The sequence below is a fragment of the Syngnathus leptorhynchus genome, chromosome 6 (genome assembly GCF_054491065.1).
Source record: "Syngnathus leptorhynchus isolate UIUO chromosome 6, UIUO_Slep, whole genome shotgun sequence".
Classification (NCBI taxonomy): domain Eukaryota; kingdom Metazoa; phylum Chordata; class Actinopteri; order Syngnathiformes; family Syngnathidae; genus Syngnathus; species Syngnathus leptorhynchus.
Window position 1 is genome coordinate 6567311 of NC_141200.1, and position 20954 is coordinate 6588264.

At 41.4% G+C, this 20954-nt stretch overlaps 1 protein-coding gene across 1 annotated transcript in view; it reads left to right on the forward strand.

The window, feature by feature from the left end:
* The window catches only part of peds1a (plasmanylethanolamine desaturase 1a), a 28134-nt gene extending 9159 nt beyond the window's left edge, over window positions 1–18975 (forward strand). Inside the window, exons 4-7 of the mRNA XM_085914760.1 lie at window positions 1210–1354; window positions 2348–2560; window positions 4573–4735; window positions 18896–18975. Of these exons, the coding sequence (XP_085770886.1) occupies window positions 1210–1354; window positions 2348–2560; window positions 4573–4694 (480 nt within the window). The 3' untranslated portion in view covers window positions 4695–4735; window positions 18896–18975. The remainder of the gene's footprint in view (window positions 1–1209; window positions 1355–2347; window positions 2561–4572; window positions 4736–18895) is intronic.
* Window positions 18976–20954: the final 1979 nt, after the last annotated feature.

Here is a 20954-nt window from a genome sequence, read left to right on the forward strand (position 1 = left end):
GAGAAGTGGGTATGAGGGGGCGGCAAGGCGTGTCTGCGCAACCAGTGGGATGGCGCCGGTTGCCGGGGCGATAGGCGATGTGAGCTGGTGATTAGTGAATGTCGTGCAAGGCGGGCCTTTAAACGGTGTGGGATTAGAGGACACGCAGTGACCGGTGGCCCGCCGTTAACCGGGAGCGGGGACGCCGCCCCTCTCGGCACGACCTCCGCCGCTTTGATGCGGCTGAGGGCTGCGGCAGTCAGCAAAGGGGCGGGGGTCGAGACGGAGAAGAGCGCGCTTGTAATTGTCAAGATACCAGCGGTGATGAGCAACAAAGTTGGCAAATAGGCAAGCGCCATTGTGCCAACATGCGACAATAACGAGTTTTCCCGCTGACATCTCCAAGGCTTTGTGTATCATAACCTTCCTTTTTGGCTTTGCTCATACTTGTAAATAAATTATCTTTACACTCCGTGTGAGTGTTTGAGCTGCTATTTGTCCCCTGTGTGCGTCTGAAATGCAGATTCTTTTATTTGCCATCCCTCCTGCACTCACAGAGAGGTGTCTCTTCTGCACACATGTAGGAAATGCACAGCGTGTGTGTGTGTGTGTGTGTGTGTGTGTGTGTGTGTGTGTGTGTGTGTGTGTGTGTGTGTGTGTGTGTGTGTGTGGCTTGTCCAAGGGTCATTTATGTGTATGAGTGCATTTGTGCAAGTTGACTGCTGTTCTGTGGTTTATTAAGATGCTGGATGTGAGCTCTGGGGTTGCACCGGCTGCTGAGCGCCACTGACTTTTTCTGTCACTGTGCTTTTGTGTCCACTGCTGTGCTGTAGTTCAAATTGTACTTTCCTTTTATCAATGTGCACTTTTATTTAAAAGTAAAAGGAAAAAGTTCAGTTCTCCTAATTGGCGTACATTATTTTTTGTTTTTTCAAGAAAGCCTTGTGAGTGGGATTGCTTTATTTATTATTTTTGTAAAATGCCTTGCTATGGCAAAAGTCATTGTGAAAGTGCTGTATCAATAAAGATGTATTATTATTATTATTTTGGCGTGATTGATTTCAGTCCACACAATTACTAAATTCTTATTAGACGCATGTTATTATTCCCTCGGAAATTGTGGAAAATATACAAAAATATTATCGTCTCTTGCCGTGTTTAAGGAAACCATTTCAACTTCTTTCAATTAGTATATTCATTTTTTTCTGTTTTTTTTGGTTGTTTCTGCAGGCGTTTATTCGTCCGTTCAGAGAGCACCACATTGACCCCACCGCCATCACCCGCCACGACTTCATTGAAACTAACGGAGATAATTGTATGATCCCCATCCTGCCACTGGCACACATGGCCTACAAGTTCTCCACTTACACACCAGGTAACACACACATACACAGAAATTTCCAAACCACACTAAAATATAAGGCCAATCAATTCAGAAATTCATACTTTGAGGACTTTCTGATATTCTTATTAAGTTAAATGAGAGACCCAATAAACAGGATGGATTTTAAACCAGTGTTTCCTAACTTGCGCTTTAACAAGATGAAAGGTAAAAGTTGTAAAGGTCGGCTATCTTCAAGGGGCTCCAGCAAACAATGGAGAGCGGAGAGAGAGAATATTATAGGTAGAAAAACCGAGGCCCGCTTGTAGATCATGTCTCCGCTGTGGGTCAAGAAGGAAGGTGACATCTCTGCCCATTCGGTCTGCTCTTGAAGGCGGGGTCACCATTCAGTGGGGTCAGGGTGAGCGGGAGGGTACGACCGTCATGTAGCGGTGAGGTGACACCTGAACGTATCGTGTCAACCTCCTCACGGTGGCAAGCGGTTACCAGACAAAGACGAAGGACAGGCGAGAAGGTGAGGTGACATATCCAGCTGACATTTGTGCTCTTGAGCTGATGGGACACGTAGACCAAGTGAAAAGACTGCTAAGAGTCAGAAAGACAAGTGGAAGACAAGGTTGGACAAAACAGACCTTTGGATGAAGAACGAACTTTGTTGAGAGGTCACTTTATCCAAATATGAATTAACTGTACAAACAGAAAATTCAACCCAAAAACAGAACGCAGCATGTTTTGTGTGTTGCCATCCTCAGTCATCTTTAGTGGTCAATGTTTTCAATGTACGTCGTCATCAAGTGTGTCATGTGCTACACTTGTCCTCTGCTCATCTCTCCCTTGCCGCCACGTCTTCTTGTCTCCCGCATTCCTCACCCCCTCCTTCGATCCCTTCATCTCGACGAAGGCTCCCGCCAGCGTTCTCTCTGTGGGAGTGCTACGCCTTTGTGCGGGCCCTCATCACAACACTTAAAACTAAAAAAGAAAAAGTTCTTCATCTTTTTGCGCCATCGCTTTCACGTCACATTTCAGAGGCCTTGGCGGCGTCCTATCCTTGGGACTGCTACGTTTTCGCCCTGGCTGTCTTCGTCACGTTGACCAACCAGATTCACAAATGGAATCACTCCTACTTCGGGCTCCCGCGTTGGGTCACGCTGCTGCAGGACTGGCATGTGGTGTTGCCACGGAAACACCACCGCATCCACCATGTCTCACCGCACGAGACGTACTACTGTATCACTACAGGTAAGCTTGCTTTAAGATACTTTAAGTGCAAATTGAAGCTATTTTAGCAGCGTAAACTTAATTCATAAGGATAACAGTTTAGTTGTAAGGACAAAGTTGTACTTGCTTCACCTCCATTTGTTATGTGTTGAACTTTTGCCCTTATTTTAGAACAAATTTCTGTTCCTATTTTATCTGATTTTGTATTTAATTGGGTACATTATATTGGATTACATAATGCAATAGTACTGTCATAAAGACATTAAATGTTTATATTATATTGCTCACAGAAACATTTAATTAACATCAACATGAAACAATCAAATGACAAAAATGTGAATATGGCATTAACTAGTTCATTTTGAGCCATTGACCTCCAAATATTGGTACCATCATGATCCGAGGACCTCCTCTTTCAATCCCAACACTGGCCAAAAATGTTATCTAAACCTGCAATTATTCAGATTGTGTATTTACGAAAAGTGCAACGTCTCACGATCACACTCATTTTTTCGTATGGCTGTTAAAATCTTGTCTGGTAAGCAATATTGGAATATTTGCTTTACAAATTGGAGAAAGGACCATCTACCATTAAAAATAAAAGTGTGTTGTCCAAATTAGATAAATGAATGTTCATCCCAGTGTGAAAAAATATAAAGGTCAAGTTATGTGTTTCTGGTGGGTGGCCATTTTATAGAGCTTTAATTGAAACCCTTAACGGCACATTGACCTCACAAAAGTCTGACAAAATGGCGCTGGCTTTGAAATAACGCCACCAAAAAATATTGTGTGCCTGCATCTGTCTCTTGAGAGACGCTGGGCTTCGCTCAGTATTATTCGTGCTATGTGGGTGAGAGGGAGAGGCAAAGCGGCAGGGGGGGAGCTTGTACGTCACCGTGGCGCCCCAGTGGGCGCCAGATGTGCGTGAGTGACCCAAGGGGGGGCGTCACTGGGAAAAGTGTGTGTTTGTAGATGCATGCACTGGCCTGCATATGCATACTTGAGCATCTGTGTGCAAGCTAGTTTTTGTGACCTCTTCACGCTTTCTAACCTGTGTGGGTCTGTCTCTGTGTGTGCCGTTGTGGCTTGGTGGCAGTCCACCCACAGGGGACAGTGACACCCCCCCCCCCCCCCCCAACACCACCACCTTAGTCTCCCTCAGCATAGCAGTCTGGGCCAGGCTCAGATTCCACTGGGGCTTGCATAGCTGCCTTTGTGTTTGCCACTGGCTGACAATCCCCATGTATATTTAATGCTAACCTGCTGTCTGTTCTAACAAATAGGACTTCACAGGCAGAGGGAGAAAGAGTGGAGGGTGAGGGAGTAGGGATTCGGGGGGGGGGCGCGTGTTGACGAAAGGCGGTCTTACTAGCTGAGGGTGGGTCGCTGAAGGGACGCGACGTACAAGCACTTGCGCGCAGAATCCGCACGCATCCCCGCAGCCTTATCATATATCATGTAAACATCACGAGTGGTGGCGATGCCCATATATCCCGTGGTTTGTTTTTTTCTCGCCGGTGTGTACACAAAAGGAGGAATTGACCTCCAGGAAATTATTCTTTTTGAAATTGATTGATTGAAATAAATGAACTCTCCTCTTCTCTAGAAATTTACTGACATAAGCACCTCGTCTCTGCTTTTGAAATGTAGAAACACAGCAATGTGTTTTTGTGTGTGAGGAGGGAGTGAGAAACTGAGGTTGCGAGTGAGGACTGATGAGGACACAACACTGGATGGACATTAAGGTCACTAATGAGAGGTGAAGCACTGTGAAATGAAAGATGATCTCAGCTTGTCTGGAGGGGAAAAGAGAGGAGGACATTCCCGGTGGAAAATGGATGGTTACACACAAGCCATTACGAGGGAGCGCTTGGCCTTTGCGTGCAGGACCTTGCCTACTTGCTTGAGATTGGCAGCAGTTCACCCACAACCCTAATAAAGTTAAGCTCTGTCAAAAAAAAAAAATGCTGTCTTGTAATTTTATATATGATTATTTTCTTCTCATATACCTTTGGTGTGATGTTGTGACCCAGGCTGGTGTAACTATGCCCTCGACCAGTTGGGGTTCTGGAGGCACATGGAGTATCTGATCGAGCGACTGACCGGTCAAAAGCCTCGATCTGATGACCTGGCTTGGGCCAAGAAGACCGACTGAGGACTGATCGGAAGCACCATGTAGACATAGCAGACAAGGAGGTGACATATTAAAAGGAAAACACACACACCCTGTACGTTCTACTGATGTTTCAGTGCTTTTCTCACATTTGCTAGAAACCATTTGCAAGAAAACAATTTCTGTATGTGTAAAATTGTATAGTAGAGCAATCTTTGTGCAAAAAAGAAAAGACATCGGTTGATGTGGGAACAACCAATCAGCTTGTGTATTTGGAGGCCAATTTTGCCTATCAGTGCTGGTGTTGGGGGCATCTGGAGGATGGGCTCTCCAGGGGTTAAGCCATGCTGCCTAACGCACACTCATATGTATCATTGAATAAGAATGAATAATGACTCTTAACTGTATTGACACACAAGATGATACAAATCTTTAGCCTTCTTATTAGCCGTCTTATTTCCAAGTCTTGAAAGTGAATATAATGTTAGAAAAGGAGTATAGTATGGTCCTAAGTGAAAATGTATATATAAATGTATCGACTCTAACCTGCAGTATTAATCACAGTTAATGCATTTATTCATTATGTCCTTCATATATGTTCATTTATGTTACATTGGACATTTATTTGGAGTAAGGTGTTTACTTTTGATGGGTTGCCGTTACTCATATATACACTATATAACACTTTTATTACTGGTTGTTGAGTTGTATTTTAATAAATAAGAATATCATGACTTATATTTTATAAAGTAAATTTATTTTATGTAGTTGAATGCAGAAACTAAAACTGGATTTATTCATCTCACCACTACCAAAGTGTCTTATTCAAAACAATTTGTTCTCATGCAATATTGAAATTTATCATTGGTGAATTTGGGGACGTGAGTAGCCTAATTTAGAAATTCTATTTAATTTATGTATCAATCAGTCATTTCAATTGAACTGTTGAAACAAAATAATTTTGCACAATATTCTAATGTGTTGAGGTCCACTTGTATGCGTATATATCCTTGTTTTATGATATGTCCCTAACCTTCCAGGTCTTTTTTTTTTAAATAATGTTTTAAGCTGCATTCGCTGTTGCACAATTAAAATCCCAAATACACACGTGACATTCGCAATTGCGCATCCGTTTACATGAAGTCTATTTTCGGATTAAATTGCTTACACATGCTCCTCAGTTAGCTCCAACAAGCTCGACTACAACTACAACTGCTTGACACTTTGAACACATGTTGAGTGTCACCCCGTATTCAAAGGGTCAACAATGACTGCACTTTATTCTCCCTTAAGGTCAAGGGGCACTGATACAGCATGCACACACGTTTACACCACATTTCTGTCAAAAGCGTACACGTGCAATTTCTCATGTTGTGTTTGTTTGTTTTTCTCTGGCTTTATAATTTTCTATTTTCTTATTAACAAATCAAGCCATGTGGAGTTCGACTCTCATTTTACATTCTGCAGTTTACCGCTCTCTGCTTGTCTGCCTTAATGTTTTTATCTGCTCTTCTATTTGAATAAAGAACTAAACTATTCTAGATGTTCAAGTGCTCTGTGGTTGCTTAGGAAGCAATGCAAATATTAAAATGAAGTATTGGGCAGGAAAGTGACGAATTCTGTTATTTAATAAAGCGCCTTGCGTCTAATGCATAGATACATAGAACATATAGGGTTGAAAGCTAGAGAAGAAACTTTTGCATGAGAAAAACATTTATTTTTAGATTCATACCTTTTCAGAGTTCCTCTTCATGGCAACTTAAACTACAATTAATATGTCTCTACCGCCCTCTAGTGCCAGATTGAAGACCTGTCATGAGGAAAAAATAAGTTTTCAAACATTTAAAAGATGTGTGATCTGCTTCGTGATGAATGTCATCACATTCTGCCATCCTCAGTGAAGTAGTTTCACATCACAAGGTCGCCTTGTTGTGCAGCGTTTGTCAACCACAGAACTTTTTGGGCTACTTCACTAAGCCTTCACTGGGCTCTCCAGAAAAAGACCCCTGTTGGGGCACAGCTGTTGCAGCAGCAGCAGCCTCCCCTGTGGATGATGCGAAGGGGTGGAGGAAGACCTAAACAGAGGAGGAGGGGAACAAATAAGGCGCCTGATGAAAAGAAAGGATTATTTTCTAAACAATATCCCATCCATTTAGGGGCTGAGGGTTTTCTATACTTTCATTGGACAGTCAAGAGCGTTTATTTTAGTGCATTTTTTTGTGCAAAATCATACTAAGCCGATATGCAGGCTGGCAGCAGTTGTGGAAGCTTTGTGACAGTTAATTAATCATCTTGTAAAACAGCTCGAGCTTCGTTTGTAACCACACAAACATGGTGACAGCGCCTGTCTGTCACACCTTATCATAGATCTCACCGTGAGAGCTACTTAGTCATTCCCACATTGCTTTTGGTGTTTGCACCTTCACATCCGGTTAACAAGACACTCTCTATGTATGGATGGGACATGTTGGATCTCACTCGATGCTGATGAGCACCATGCGGCGATCAACTCATGCTGCTTGTTATTAAAGTTTCCATTCGATGCGCTAATTTTCGTCACATCGCATGTATTTGCCAGGGTGAGTTTAATATTGCAACTCACATTGCATTAAGAAACTGAGGATACAATTTAAGTGTGAAAACAGGTAGACGATGGAATCGAAACCACAACCTTTGAACTGTGAAGCAATCATGCTAACCAGTGCTTCCTACAACATTATATACTATATTATATATGATACATATGTATATAATGATAAATCTGTGCTGCCAACAAAACTCAGTGCAGCTCTGCTTACCTTGTGCAAAGTCATAACCAGGTCAGGCAAAGTTTAACTGGACTATTGTGATGCACACATAGTTCATTTCAAGCAGTTTATACCAAACGTACTGTATTAAACCAAATGGAATAGAAGACTACACAATGATTTTGTCATTTTATCAAGAGTGTGAGTTTCCTACTGTGATGCTGATTAACGATCAGGGGGGGTGTTCACAGTCTTTGAGTGCCTCAGGGGTCTGTCTCTGTGTTCCAATTTTTAAATGGTTCTTAAAGTTACTTGTGTGATTTATTGTTGAGGTGCGGAAATATAGATATTCACCTCCAAATAGACCTAGAAGTGAGAAATCCAATTATAAGCAGCTTAAACGTTTGTTCAAACGTTGTATCACATGAACACAACTTTTTTAAGGCAGCCTTCTTCAATAGATTTGAATTTATCATATGAGTGAATACTAAATGTACCGTGATAATGTTGTTTGTGTTGATCTACTGATGTTGATCTATCGTGCGCATGCATTCAGTTTAAGACACACTATCATGGCCTACCTAGGCTCATTTAAATTCTGATCGTACTTAATGTTTTTTTGCTTCCTTCATGTCGTTTTTGTCATTGGCTGCTGAGAGCAGGGTTAGGGTAAGGGTCAGGGTCAGGGTCAGGGTAAGAGCAGAGTATTTTTGTGAATTTTGTGGATGGCTGTTCGTCTATTGTTGTTTACATGATTTTTTTTTTCTTCCACCTGACAAATACACTAGTATAAAAACAAGCAAGTACGTCTCCTACAGTAATTCCCAAAATCAGCTGGGATAGGATCCATCGCTTGTAACACCATCCAAATTACTGTATAAACCAACCATTATCTACGATAAAAAAAAGTGACTGGGGAGATGATTCCAAATATACAATTACATTATTTTTTCTTTTATGAGAGCAGATGGGAAGGGAGAACAAATTGGTAGCATTTTGACAAATGCCCAGTAGATGGGAGCATTGTATTTCAAGTGTTGGGGCTATCCTCAAATACTGAGACCCCCCAAAAAAATAGGGAGAAAAAAATAGGGTTAGTGTTTTAGCAGAAGATAGGCTTGGTTGTGGTTGGGGTTAGGGTTAAAGTTTAAGGGTTGGTGTTTTAGTTAGGGTTAGGCTTGGTTAAGGTAAGGTCAGGGATAGTGTTTTGGGCTTTCGTCGTAGTTAAGGTTAGAGTTTAGGGGTAGGGGTTGGGTTTGGCTCCTCTGTACATATTTCAACATACGAACTAAAGTAGTAGTAGCAGTAGTATTGTATTTCATTTCAGAAACAGAAAAGGTGAACAAATGTCACACTAATTGCACAGATATAACATGAGGTTGGATAAATCCAAAGGTGTGAAAGAAGAAAAATTAACAGAGCAAAAAAAGAAGATGAAGAGACAATATGGGGGGGGGGGGGGTGAAGGAGCGAGAGTTAGCTGTCAGTGGGTTGAAAAGACGTGGGCTGTTATTTTATTTCCTCTGTGGATACACAACAACAACGCTGTCTGTCTGAGGTGCTTACACAGCAGAACTACAATGAGACACCTTGCACTCGCTCACTCTCTGTCTGTCTCTCTCTCTCTCTCTCTCTCTCTCTCTCTCTGTCTGTCTCTCTCTCTCTCTCTCTCGCACACGCACACGCACACGCACACGCACACGCACACGCACACGCACACACACACACACACACACACACACACACACACACACACACACACACACACACACACACACACACACTGTTCTTTGTGCTTTGTATGAAAAAAAAATACAGAACAGTGATGCGGTTTAAGTGTCACATCCTCATGTTCCGTCTTGATGTGTTAAACTCTAATCGTCTCAAATCTCTGCAGGAAATCCTCATGGGCTGTGACTGACTTATAAGTGTGTGTGTCTGTGTGTGCGCGCATTTGTGAGTGTGCGTGTGTGTGTGTGCGTGTTTCCCTGGAGCCTTGCAGCGATCTAGGTTTAATTTGACCAGTCAGCCGGTCAAAGCCAGGGCCTCAGCAAATATGTGTGTGTGTGCGTGTGTGTGGGCTGACCTTAGTGTTGAGGTGAGACAGAGATCAATGCTGAGGCAAACACAAAGGTTGAGACAAAACTCACTATCCTCCTGTCTCCCATCCATCTTTCCTTACATCTCTGTTGCTCTGTTTTTCTTCAGCCCTTTGCTCATAATCTCCTCAGCCCCTTGTCAAATGTGTGTGCGTGCTTGTGTGTGTGTCGAAGATCAATTGAGAGGCACGACGAATTGATCGCCGGCTAATAACATCAGTGAGTCTCAGCTTCGTACTAATTGACAAAGTAAACAATGACGGTATAAACATGCTTATCTGCACACGCTGTTACATTCCACCTTTTTTTCACAGATTTGAACCCAGAATCTTGCGACGAGAAAAATAATAAAAACGGTTTGCGAACATTTTGCGAACATTTTACGAACATTTGCGACCTTGCACGAACAGTGACGTGAATGCAACATTCGCTGCCTTCTGAAAATTCGCAATTGTTCATCGTTCACCGGCAAAGGTTAAAAAATTAAACACGTTTCGAACTAATACATAAACAAAATACGCCGACTTGAGTAAGATCTTACTTTTGGACATGGAGTGTGAGTTTGTAAAATTCCTAATGTCATTGGCAAAATTGCAAAGACACAAAACTAGGCGTAACAGTATAAGAGGCATGTTTTCGTGTGGTACGACAAAAAGAGGTGTCACCGACGCTTCAATTATTTTTGCTTTTTATGCATGTGTATGCTCTTGGGACGACAATCATGAATTGTGAGCCATCTGACAGTAGTCATAGCCTGCCATGAGCTTTTGAATTGGTTTACAAAGTCATTCCTAATAAGATCAGTATGGATTGTTCGGTCTGCAGCAGGGTTATGATGGATCGTATTGTGTGTGGGTGTGTGGGCTTGGTTGGGCGGCCATGATCTTAGAAAGGAAACGTTGATTTTTTTTCTCCCACACCTTGCTGATAGAACACTGTGTACCGTAAGATGTGTTAATGCACGAGGTCACACCTCAGGGTCTTCTTTTGTGCTGACATGCACAGATGCACACCTGTGTGGGCTCTAGGATCACGTGAGCAGTTGTCATGGTAACTGTCACCACGCATGTGATTGACCAATGAGTTACGTGACAGGAGGGTGGAAGAATCAACGTTTTCTCACTACGCAAATGTGTTCTCTCAAATACAACTGTGGCATGAAAAGAAAATATGTTCGCTGGCTACGTAAACCAACAAGCAGAGTATGAGTTAGCTAACCACTTGTTTCGACCAAATAATGCTGGGGCTGCAGTTATTGAATATTTTACTCATCCAGTTGACTATTTTTTTTTATTAAATGATCAAATAGTTGGATTTTTGTTTGGTTAAACAGTGATTATGACTAGAGTGAATGACTAATTGGTTTTATTTCTAAGATAATTGATTTTTTTTCTTCCATTCAAAATGAGCTCAGCAGAATTTTACTTTTCATGTCTACAAAGATTAGTAGGTAAGATTAATCAATATCAGGGTTTCGCCATGTTTGTTATGGTAGTTCTTCTCAAATAACTGAGAAACACTGAAGGAAAGAAGACATGAAATCAGAACTACTGACATGTCTTCCGGGACCACATTTGAGTAAGCCTGGTTAGATCAGTAAAAATTGCATTTGTATCAGAATAAATCCAGATTCATTTTGAAATTTTAAATTGCCTTTTGAAAAGTAGTCTAATGGCTGTTGCGAGCCTAAACCGAGCACTCGCTGTTAGCAGTTTGCTTCTAGGCATTAGCCGCGAACACCGGTGACCAAATTATACAATTCAAAACAATATCCCCATCATATAGGGCCTGAAGTTTTTACATGTATATACTTGATTTCATTGGACAAAGTAGAAACTTTATTTCAGTGTATTTTTATGCAAAATTACTAAGCCCACATGCAGTCTGACAGCAATTGTGACAGCTTTGCGCGACTGGTAATTAATCAGCTTACGAAAGAGGTTCATTTGTCACCACACAAACATGGCAACAGTTTCTAACTAACGATCACCCGCTTTTAAATAATATCACTCTCTTAATGAACATACTGAGTATGGATTTGTATAAAGTTCAGCTTTTGTAACAGGAGTGTATAAAGTTCTTTTCACCATCCACCGTACAATATATGAGACCTTGGACTTTGTCTGTCTCCGCACACTTTTCTCCATCGGACAACTCATGTGTTTTCCTCCGACGTGCTGTTGGCAGCCCTGCTAAAAGGCTGTCAGCTTTGACCTTTATGCGCACACCCCCATTCTCACAAAAGCCTGCACCACCAACAGTGCATACGTGCACACACAGAGCGAGCAGAAAGCTCACCTTCTCAGTGTGGAGAAAGAAGCACAAACACAGAGGCCGGATTAAAGAATGAAGGAAAGTAAGAAATGGGAGGGGGTGGGGGGTCTAAAGGAAAAAGTCAGAAGAAGTGCAGCAGACAACACATTGATTTTCCTCTGCAGAAAACCAAAACGCCAACAGAATGACCTTTGGCAATATTATAAGATGACAATTCAATCAAACTCTATAAAGCAGCAGTTCACACAGCCAATAAGGTGTCAGGATTCTTCTCAGAGTGGTACATCTGTTGAATATTGCACAGTGGGTCTCCACTTCCACACTCCTGTAGCGTTAAAAATAGATCAGTGTGACAAGAGGGTGCACGGACTCTAAATGTATTACAAATTCACGATGGGTATGCCGAGCACGGCGAATAATCGGCTTTGTAATGTGAGCGGACAGGTGCAGGAGTGTGCTTCTGTACGCAGCTGTCAGCCGGCCACTGCGTCACAGCATCTGTGTGCGGCAGAGGGGGAGAGAGAGAGGAGAGGAGAGGAGAGGAGAGGACGCTCAAGAGCCCAGAGTGATCATTTTGTTTTGCAAAGCCAATAGTGTTTTCCAAAAACATGTCCATGATAAATTCAGGAAAGAAGTGAGGTGATGATGTGCGCTGTCGCAAATGTATTCTTTCTTACACAATCATGTCCGACTGCTGTTGGTCGATGAAAGGTATCAGGAAATATTTGGAAAAATAATTTTGCGTCATGAGATGTGGCTTCGTGTGTACACGGCAAGTTGCCTTTCAAAATTTCAATCCGATATTTTCAGAACTAATTGATTCTTGTTGGAGCAAATGTAAACATCATTTTCCTTTTAACCCTTTTGCCACCTGCTTCTTTCCCCGGCACTGATTTTTGGGAGTCATCTCTCAATTCTTTTCACTCCCCCTGACCCATTTCCTCTTTCACTCATCACATTTCCTTTCCATCCACCCATCACTCCATCTTTTCCATTAACAGTGTGACCCGTACGTAAGTGCTGGCTGAATGTGTCCTCTCTCCCTCTCTTGGTCCGTCTCTCTCGGCTGTGTTTTAAATAGCTCATCTTTTCACCGCACGTCCTCTTCTTAGCTCTTAGCTGCTTTCTATATCGCTTCTTTTAATCTTTCTTCTGACATCCTTGAACACTTTTATTTAACTTTTTTTCCACAGCTGCTGGGAAAAAAAAAATCCATGTACTGTACAAAACAAGCCGCAAAGTGAGTTCCATCAAGCCAAATGTGACACTTTGGATATTTTACATTAGCATCTATTCTTCATGTGTACACCCTCTACCACTGTTATTACAGTACAGGATTGGCCTTTTTCTTTTCCTGGGAGGTCAAACATCGATCCACTGAGTCAACATGGCACCTCACACTCTCCTGATATTTGCACACAGGTGAAAGCAAACATAAAAAAAAAAAGGCAGCACATATGAAATCACCTCACTCTCCTTGTGTACACATACACACACACACTGTCGCACTGAGATTAATTCATCAACAATAAATTCATTCAGATTCGGTTGGATACGAAAGCACCTCTTATCAAGTGAACGAGCTTTCAGCAGGGCATCTTTTGGTCACAGTGACATATTTTTTGTCGTGGTGTATTCTGCACACCAAATGTCCTCCAACATGTCTGGCTTCCACCTGTGAACACAACAATGACTTCACTGACTGCCCACTTCACACCTCCCATCCAAATGCATTGGAATAGCTTCTCTCTTTGCGGTGCTATTTCATAATTCACACTTCTCGGAAAAAAAACAAATCTCACAGATACATAACGGAGCACTAAAATTGGAACTTGGGATCTTACTGGCCGCCCAATGGATGATTTAGTCACGGTGCAAAGGTCGGCGTGCGACATGTGTTTTCTGCAGTATGGTGGGTCGTGTTCTCACCCAATCTTGAAGAAATCCATTTGGCATATAATGTGATCAGCCTTTATCACAGCAATTTTCTATGGCTTCATATTTCTTAGGATTGCAGGAATGATTTGTCTTTCATTGACCACCCTCGCTCAGAATCACAAGGTCCACCTGTCCTCCGCTTGCCACCTGCCATGCTAACAGATGCACAGGCTGCTAAGCGAAATAAGAACCCCTCTGGCTTCAATCCCAGTTCTTTATTGTTTATCACACTGCTTTGTAAAATGTCTTTTTTAGGGGGAAAAAAAATCTAACACAGTGTCTTGAAAATACAGATGACAGGAAATACATTTTAGGAAAGATTAATTTTGTATTCTTGGTATTTGTAGCTTGTATGTTGTCTATCGTGAAGGAGGGTTTGAATTTCATCTCTAGCCTTCCTGTGTGGAGGTTATGTTCTCTTTGTGTTGCCATTGTTTTTTTTCTAGTATGCCAACTTCCGCTCATGCTCAAAATATGTACATAGCGTACTCCAGCGATATAGTGCATATATGTTGGAGGAGGTTAAGGTCAGATCTTTCGAGTCCTTCCATACCGACTTGATCCAATTCTGAGGTTCAAGGTTTGAATCTTGGCTCCAGGCTTCTTGTATGAAGTTGGCTTGTTTTCCCTCATGCTGCCCTCCACATTCCCTCCCTAGCCTAACCCTTGTCAACTCAATAAATGTAATATAACGTACCATTGTAGAAATATTCGAATTGCACATTATATCATCTTGACATTCTCATGGTGGATTTTTGCTCAAGCGATACTTCTGTGTAGATTTCGTCATAAAGACAGCGAGAGTCCGAGCATTGTCAGGTGAGTGGAAGGGGATGAAACTGACAAGCTATGAGCTTTTGAGAAGTGGGAAGAAGAGCAAAGTGAGGGAAGAGGTGCTGAAGGTGAGAGTGAGGACGACCACAAAAGAGAGACTGAAGGAGGGCAAGCGAAGAAGGGGGGAAAATGTGATGACAGGTTATTTTTCACCTTCCTACTCGAGACGCCTGATGTTATTTCCCTTTCTCCTCAGACACACGGTGGATCCAATCAAAGGCTCCCCTCTGCAGCAAAAAAAAAAAAAGTCAACAGTCAACAAATGATTTCAAGAAATTATAAAGCAAAGAAATAAAGATCTCTAAAATGGCTACAATAAAATGCCAAGCGCAGGTACATCATTACATACAAACGTTTATGGCGTGCACCATATAACTACTACAAAAACAAATGTCAACTTGACATCATTTTGACACCATTATGGAAATGATGGAAATTAATATGGAGATTATTTTGATTGAGATTGGAAACAATAATGCACTTTGCACTGTGCTACATCCACACCTTTATCTCCTTTATCTCATTCTCATCATTATTTTATTTCATGTTATTGTTCTACCCATGTTAATGTTGTACCTGGACTTATTGAGCTAACCTGGGACTTTGTGTATTGTATTTTGTGTGGAAATTTTAATCAGTATACCAAAACAAGTCCTTGGATTTTTGTATCCTTGAATTTTGAGGATAAAGAAAATTAAATGCCTAAATAAATCCATAACATAAAAGAACAATATGAAAAATAGTGAAAAACGCAAAATAATAAAATAACAGCAACTACCAAAGTGTTTCTGCTGAGCGCGTGCGTTGGCCTCTTAGAGTCACTGTGGTGCTGTGCATGGATGACGCACACACAGATAAGAAGAATTTATCTATAAATATACCTTATTTTGTGCAGGTTGGGAAGAATTTGTGCCTTTTCAGCCCCTTTCCATTGCACTTTGATCGTTTTTCTTGGATAAAAATCGAAAAGACAAACTTGACGTTTCGATGAATCACCCAGCTCTACAGTAAATGCATAACATCTGAGGTTCATACCACACAAAGTTCTTTGCAAAAAAAAAAGTGCAAAAGGTAATTGCATTTCACAGATTTTTGTTGCACTTTATATTACATTTGTGTGTGTATGTGTGTGTATGTGCGTGTGCGTGTGCATGTTAGTGGGTGTAAGGACTTTGTACACAGACAGCTACGTCAGGTGACAGTTTAATGTTTCCACAGTGAGTTTTTAGAGACTTATTATTGTTCACAAGGCTGAGTATGCACACGGGGGACACACATAATACTGTCCATACCCAGACTCCCTTAAATCTCATTAATTTAGATATGCATTCAGAGATTGGGACTTTTAGGGAGACTTAGTAAGAGCCACTTATGAATGTTTGGGAAAAAAAAAAAAAAAATGCGTGTGTGAGATAATGCAGGGAGGGGTGTTCATAGAATCTGAGATACGTGATAAGATTTGCTGGAAAGAATGAAAGCGGGAGAAAGTGAGAAGGGGATAAAGACATTGGGGGGTGGGTGATGACAGCTAATCAGATAGGCATGAAAGACATCGTCAAGGTCAATGTTCCTCTTAATTCTCCACTTTCACCATCAGGTTATGTCACTCTTTTGTGGTAATATGACACAGAGGGAAGTGTGTGAAATTGAATTGTTGCACACACTGGGGAAATGAGCAGGAACAAGAGAATAAAGCAAGGTCAGTAATAGACTCCCTCATTTTTGAACCCCCCCATTCATCCAATGTTTTGAATGTATTCATCTAAAATGTGTTCAGAGGCGGGCGGAGTCATTTTAGCCTGGCGCAGTGATGTGAGTCACATTAAATATCGCGTCTGCCAGTACATTTGTATGCCACAATTGTAACTTGACTGAAATCTGGAAGATTGTTTAACAGCGGTGTCCGTGTCTAAAAAATAAGACGCTAATCTTGAGTGTCTAAATATAGCAAGATAAAGTCTTGCATGCGGTCAATACACATGTTCGGTTGCACTACGCTGTTGAGTGCATTTACTTAATAGTAGAAGGGCATCATGTATTATTGATGATTGGATTGGAGTTTGTCACCGCAAAGGCTTTCACCACAGAGCGGCAAGAGACTGACAAATAACAGGACAAGAAACGTTCGATTTTGCAAAAACAGCGGAAACGAGAGGCATGGCTTGACGTCGTAGCGCCGTTTAACGATGGCAACTATCTCAGCAAGCCTCTTCCGAAGGCTCTTTTTGGAAGGCTTTGTACTGTCAGCATGAGATGGTTGCGTAAAGTCCTTTACTTCACTGTGTCGTGCCGCCGTGAGAGACTATTTCAATGATTTCAATGTTTCATATAGAAACTCAAATGAAAGATTGCAAGACTGCCGGTTGAATAGAAACCTTGCTTCCACTATAGGGGTGTCTTTATGGAAGAAGGGCCTCAACTACATGATGCACCTTTGGGATAAGCCAGAACCAACTTTGAATTAACTCTGAACCACATACTCTGTCAAACTCATTTTTATCGCGGGACGCATTGTAGTCATAGCTTCTTTCGGAGGGCCATTATGACGGTCAACCCCAAATAAATCTATGAGCAGCTACAAAACAAACTGACAAATAACTCGTTTTCAAATCAGACAAGTAAAAACTGGTCAAATATAAAAAAGAAAGAAAGATATTATTAAAAGTGAGGACAATTTAGAATTCTTGTAATGACACACAAATCTGAAGAAGAATTTGTCCTTGCGGGCCACATAAAATGATGTGGCGGGCCGTATCTGGCCCCCGGGCTTTGAGTTTGACGCCTGTGACATAATACATGGAAACTAGCAATTTTTACGTGATGACTTATCTGCAATACTTTTGCCTTCAGAATCTCTTTCAATGAAAAAGTCTGCGGTAGATCACAGACAAAGCAGCCATATTGTGTATTTTTATTTTATGGTCCATCAATGATTGGTCGCCACATACAGGAAGTTTACATAGGCCATGACAACCTTGCGGTGAGCCAGGCCGCCGTGCCCTGCAAACATAAAATATAATCAGGTTTGGAAAATGAGATTAGAGGCTTGACTTTACATATGAGATCTGATTATTTCAACAGAAGTGCTAGATGTGGTGACAGAGGATAACTCAGTTAATGGCAGCTACCCTTCAAAAATATGCTTATAAACCATCACAGTGGATGTTGATTAATCTTATGCCGGGGACAACTGTTTATTAAATAATCAATTAGATTGATACCCGATTGCTACATGGGAGTATAATATTTTCGTTTGGGTAATAAATCATGACATTGACACTTCACATTTTACTGGGAAAAGGGAGAATCCAAAGCGTCATTTAAACCGCATCATGCACATATACAATTATAATATTTTCTTGTTGGCAAATGCACACCAAGATGCCCTACGGTGGAACCGCTAAATTTGAGCACACACCACTGTGGTGGAATTTCATATTTCATCTGACTTGAAATCCCGCGATATGCTTTTTTTTTCTCTTAGTGTAAACAAAAAGTGAAATTCAAATAGTGTGTTGTCTGTTTGAGTCACAGCGTAAGAAAAAAACGTACCCAGGATGGTTCACGGCTGTTATACAGTATTTTTGCTTAGCTTACCTACACCTACATTGTTTGATGACTTATCTGTTGTTATATTTAATAATAAAGTATTAGATACCTCAAGAGGAGAAGCTTTGAAAGCACAAACACCACCCACACACTAAATTTATTTTGGCTTTATCTACTGGTATACACTTTATTTTTTGATGGCTTGAAATAGAACCTTGGTTTATCTGAAGTCAAGGCCTGTTATGCGACGAGACTGAATTTAAAAATGTAGGAATTATATGACTTTGCTTTTAAACATACTTAGCAATATCCAGCTCAATCCTACAGCGTGTTATCATTTTGTTGAAATAACTGGAGTGAAAATTCTCATATCAGAAGGAAGGTGACACCAACATTTGTATCACCATAACACTAAAATAGTCCCTCAAATATCAAAGTGGTAATTGTTCCTTCCACTTCCAGCTCTCACACCTGAGTTTCCAAATAGCACACGGAGCCTGTGACATACGCATAAACAATATGCCAGCTGAGTTAAGACATATTTTTCCACACATTATTACAAATCGACTTGGGACTGTCAATGGCCTTTGCACTGAATATGATGTTTCAACATCTCCGCAAATGTAAACAAATAAGTAGTGACGTATTTGTTCCGCCAGTCCTCTTGAAATACAGCCAGACAAGTAAAGACAGGCATAAAAAAAAAAAAAATCAGCTTGATTCCTCTCATCAAAGGAGGTGGCCTTAGTTTCACTTGTGTGTTTTTTCAAATGTGTTTTTTTTCTGCTTCATCAATCCGCAGTTTTCAACTCTCACGGGAACAGTTGAGATGAAGACCAGCACCTTCAAATCTGAGACATTGGTCCTCTGTCGGAATTTTGGAAAAGGGTGCGGTACTCTCAGAGGGTAGAGACCCCACCTCAAGCAGAGGAATTTGAGTCCTCCCACATTTGAGTCGAGGCTCTTTTGGCTCATAAAAGGAGTCAGATGATCAGGATGTCTGTGATGGACTCCATCTTACCCATGACCCTGAACAGGTTAAGAAGAAGAAAATGCATGTATGCAGTCAACAAACATTGGTCAGCACTTTGAGTCACAATAAATGTATGCAAAACAGATTGTATGACAACATTGCATGTGTTAAATTTTTGAAAAGGGAGGGGAGGGGGAGAGTGTCTTGTCTTCTGGGTAATGTATTTGAAAGAAGTCCTTTTGGCATGTCTTTCACTGTCAGCTTGTATTAAGACCTGAAGGGAACCCTCGGGAGACAAAAGGCAGCAAAAGAGCTGCGGAGACGTCATGCAGGAGAGTAGACAGACACAAAGAGGGACAAGAGAGTAGACAATAGGTGAGTGGAATTAAGTGTTAAAAATATTTTTAGATTTTAACATATCTCTTCCTGCATCAAAAGTCATTTTTTTAAAGATATTAAAGCCTCCGGGACATAAATATCTTTGTATCAAATCCTAGCGCAATGTTAACAGCATTAAGTGGTTGTATTTTAATTTAAGAGTGAAATAGCTTTCAAGCTGGCTGAGGTGATGTTATGGAATGCATCAAACGCATTTGGCATGAAGTAAAAGAGAAATTGGGAGACACGTCTTTTCAGAGGAGTCCCTAAAACTCCATATTTACCTGGGAGTGAGTGAAATATACACATAACCTCGGTGAAATGCTCAGACTACATCAAAGTAAAAACACCGATAAATTCTTGCTGAAGTCAGTATTTCTTTTGTTTACCCTTAACCAACCAGGCACGGGAATACATTCTGTCAACAGTGGCCTCTGCCACTGATTTGCCATGCTCAATTAGCTGGAAAAGCCGCTGACAACGGCCAACTTGTGCCAATGTGAAGGACACGCCGCAAAAGTTGGGGCGTCAATGTCAAAACAAAATGACGACTGTATCACTTGTGATTCAGAAATCGACACTTTCAACTTCCTTGACAACCAACCAAAAATACCGCCCATAAAAAGATAACATGGCAACCAGTTCCTTGCAGAACAAAAAAACACATTCCTTTGTGAGTGTGAAGATTCAAGGTGAGTTATCCTCACTTTATAGTACATGAACACTTTCTGACACCTGTTGGCTCCCACCGTTAACCAGCGTTCAGTCACTGTGGTTGGTGGGTAAAAATTGGCTTCTTACTGGCCAGACGTAGAGTTCCACGTATGCATCCGATGTCAGCTGAGAACAATGCTAGCATTTGAAAGTTCTTTTCAAAGCAGTCACGGTGTTCATACACTACCATGCCCTCCCATGTGAATGTCATTATTGTCACGGCAACCCTCAGTAACATGTACCTCATGTCGTGCATGTGCGTACGTCCCTGTTGTTTGGCCTCCCCAAGGTTCTTATTTATTCCACTTTCTGCTTTGCTGCACCACCTCATCAGGCTTTCTACATCTTCCAGGATATCAGTGGAGCCTTTGTGAAATACGTGTTTTCTCCCTTTGTTCATACACGCGCTGTGTATTAGGTTGCACAAATTTACATTGATTTCAATCTTCAGGAGTAATGCATATTTACAGTTGCGCTTTTGCTCTCGACACTGTTGATGGTTTTTTTTTTATCCTTTTTTTCTTTGGTTTTTCAAGGATAGTTTTCTTCTGGCCTTAGATTGGCCAATTAGGGAATCTGATGTCCACTAACTTTTCTGTGTCAACATGGCAGTGTGCAAATAAGGACAGATGTGCTATTAAAATGCCTGTTTTGTAGAACCCCAAATTTATTAACCCGGCAACACTTTTTAAAAAAAATGCAAGTTTAATTTTGTCCGATCGCGCAACTGCAGCGCACCGCCGAACGCGCAACCGTAGCGCGTCACCGACCGCGCAACTGCACCGCGCTGGTCGCA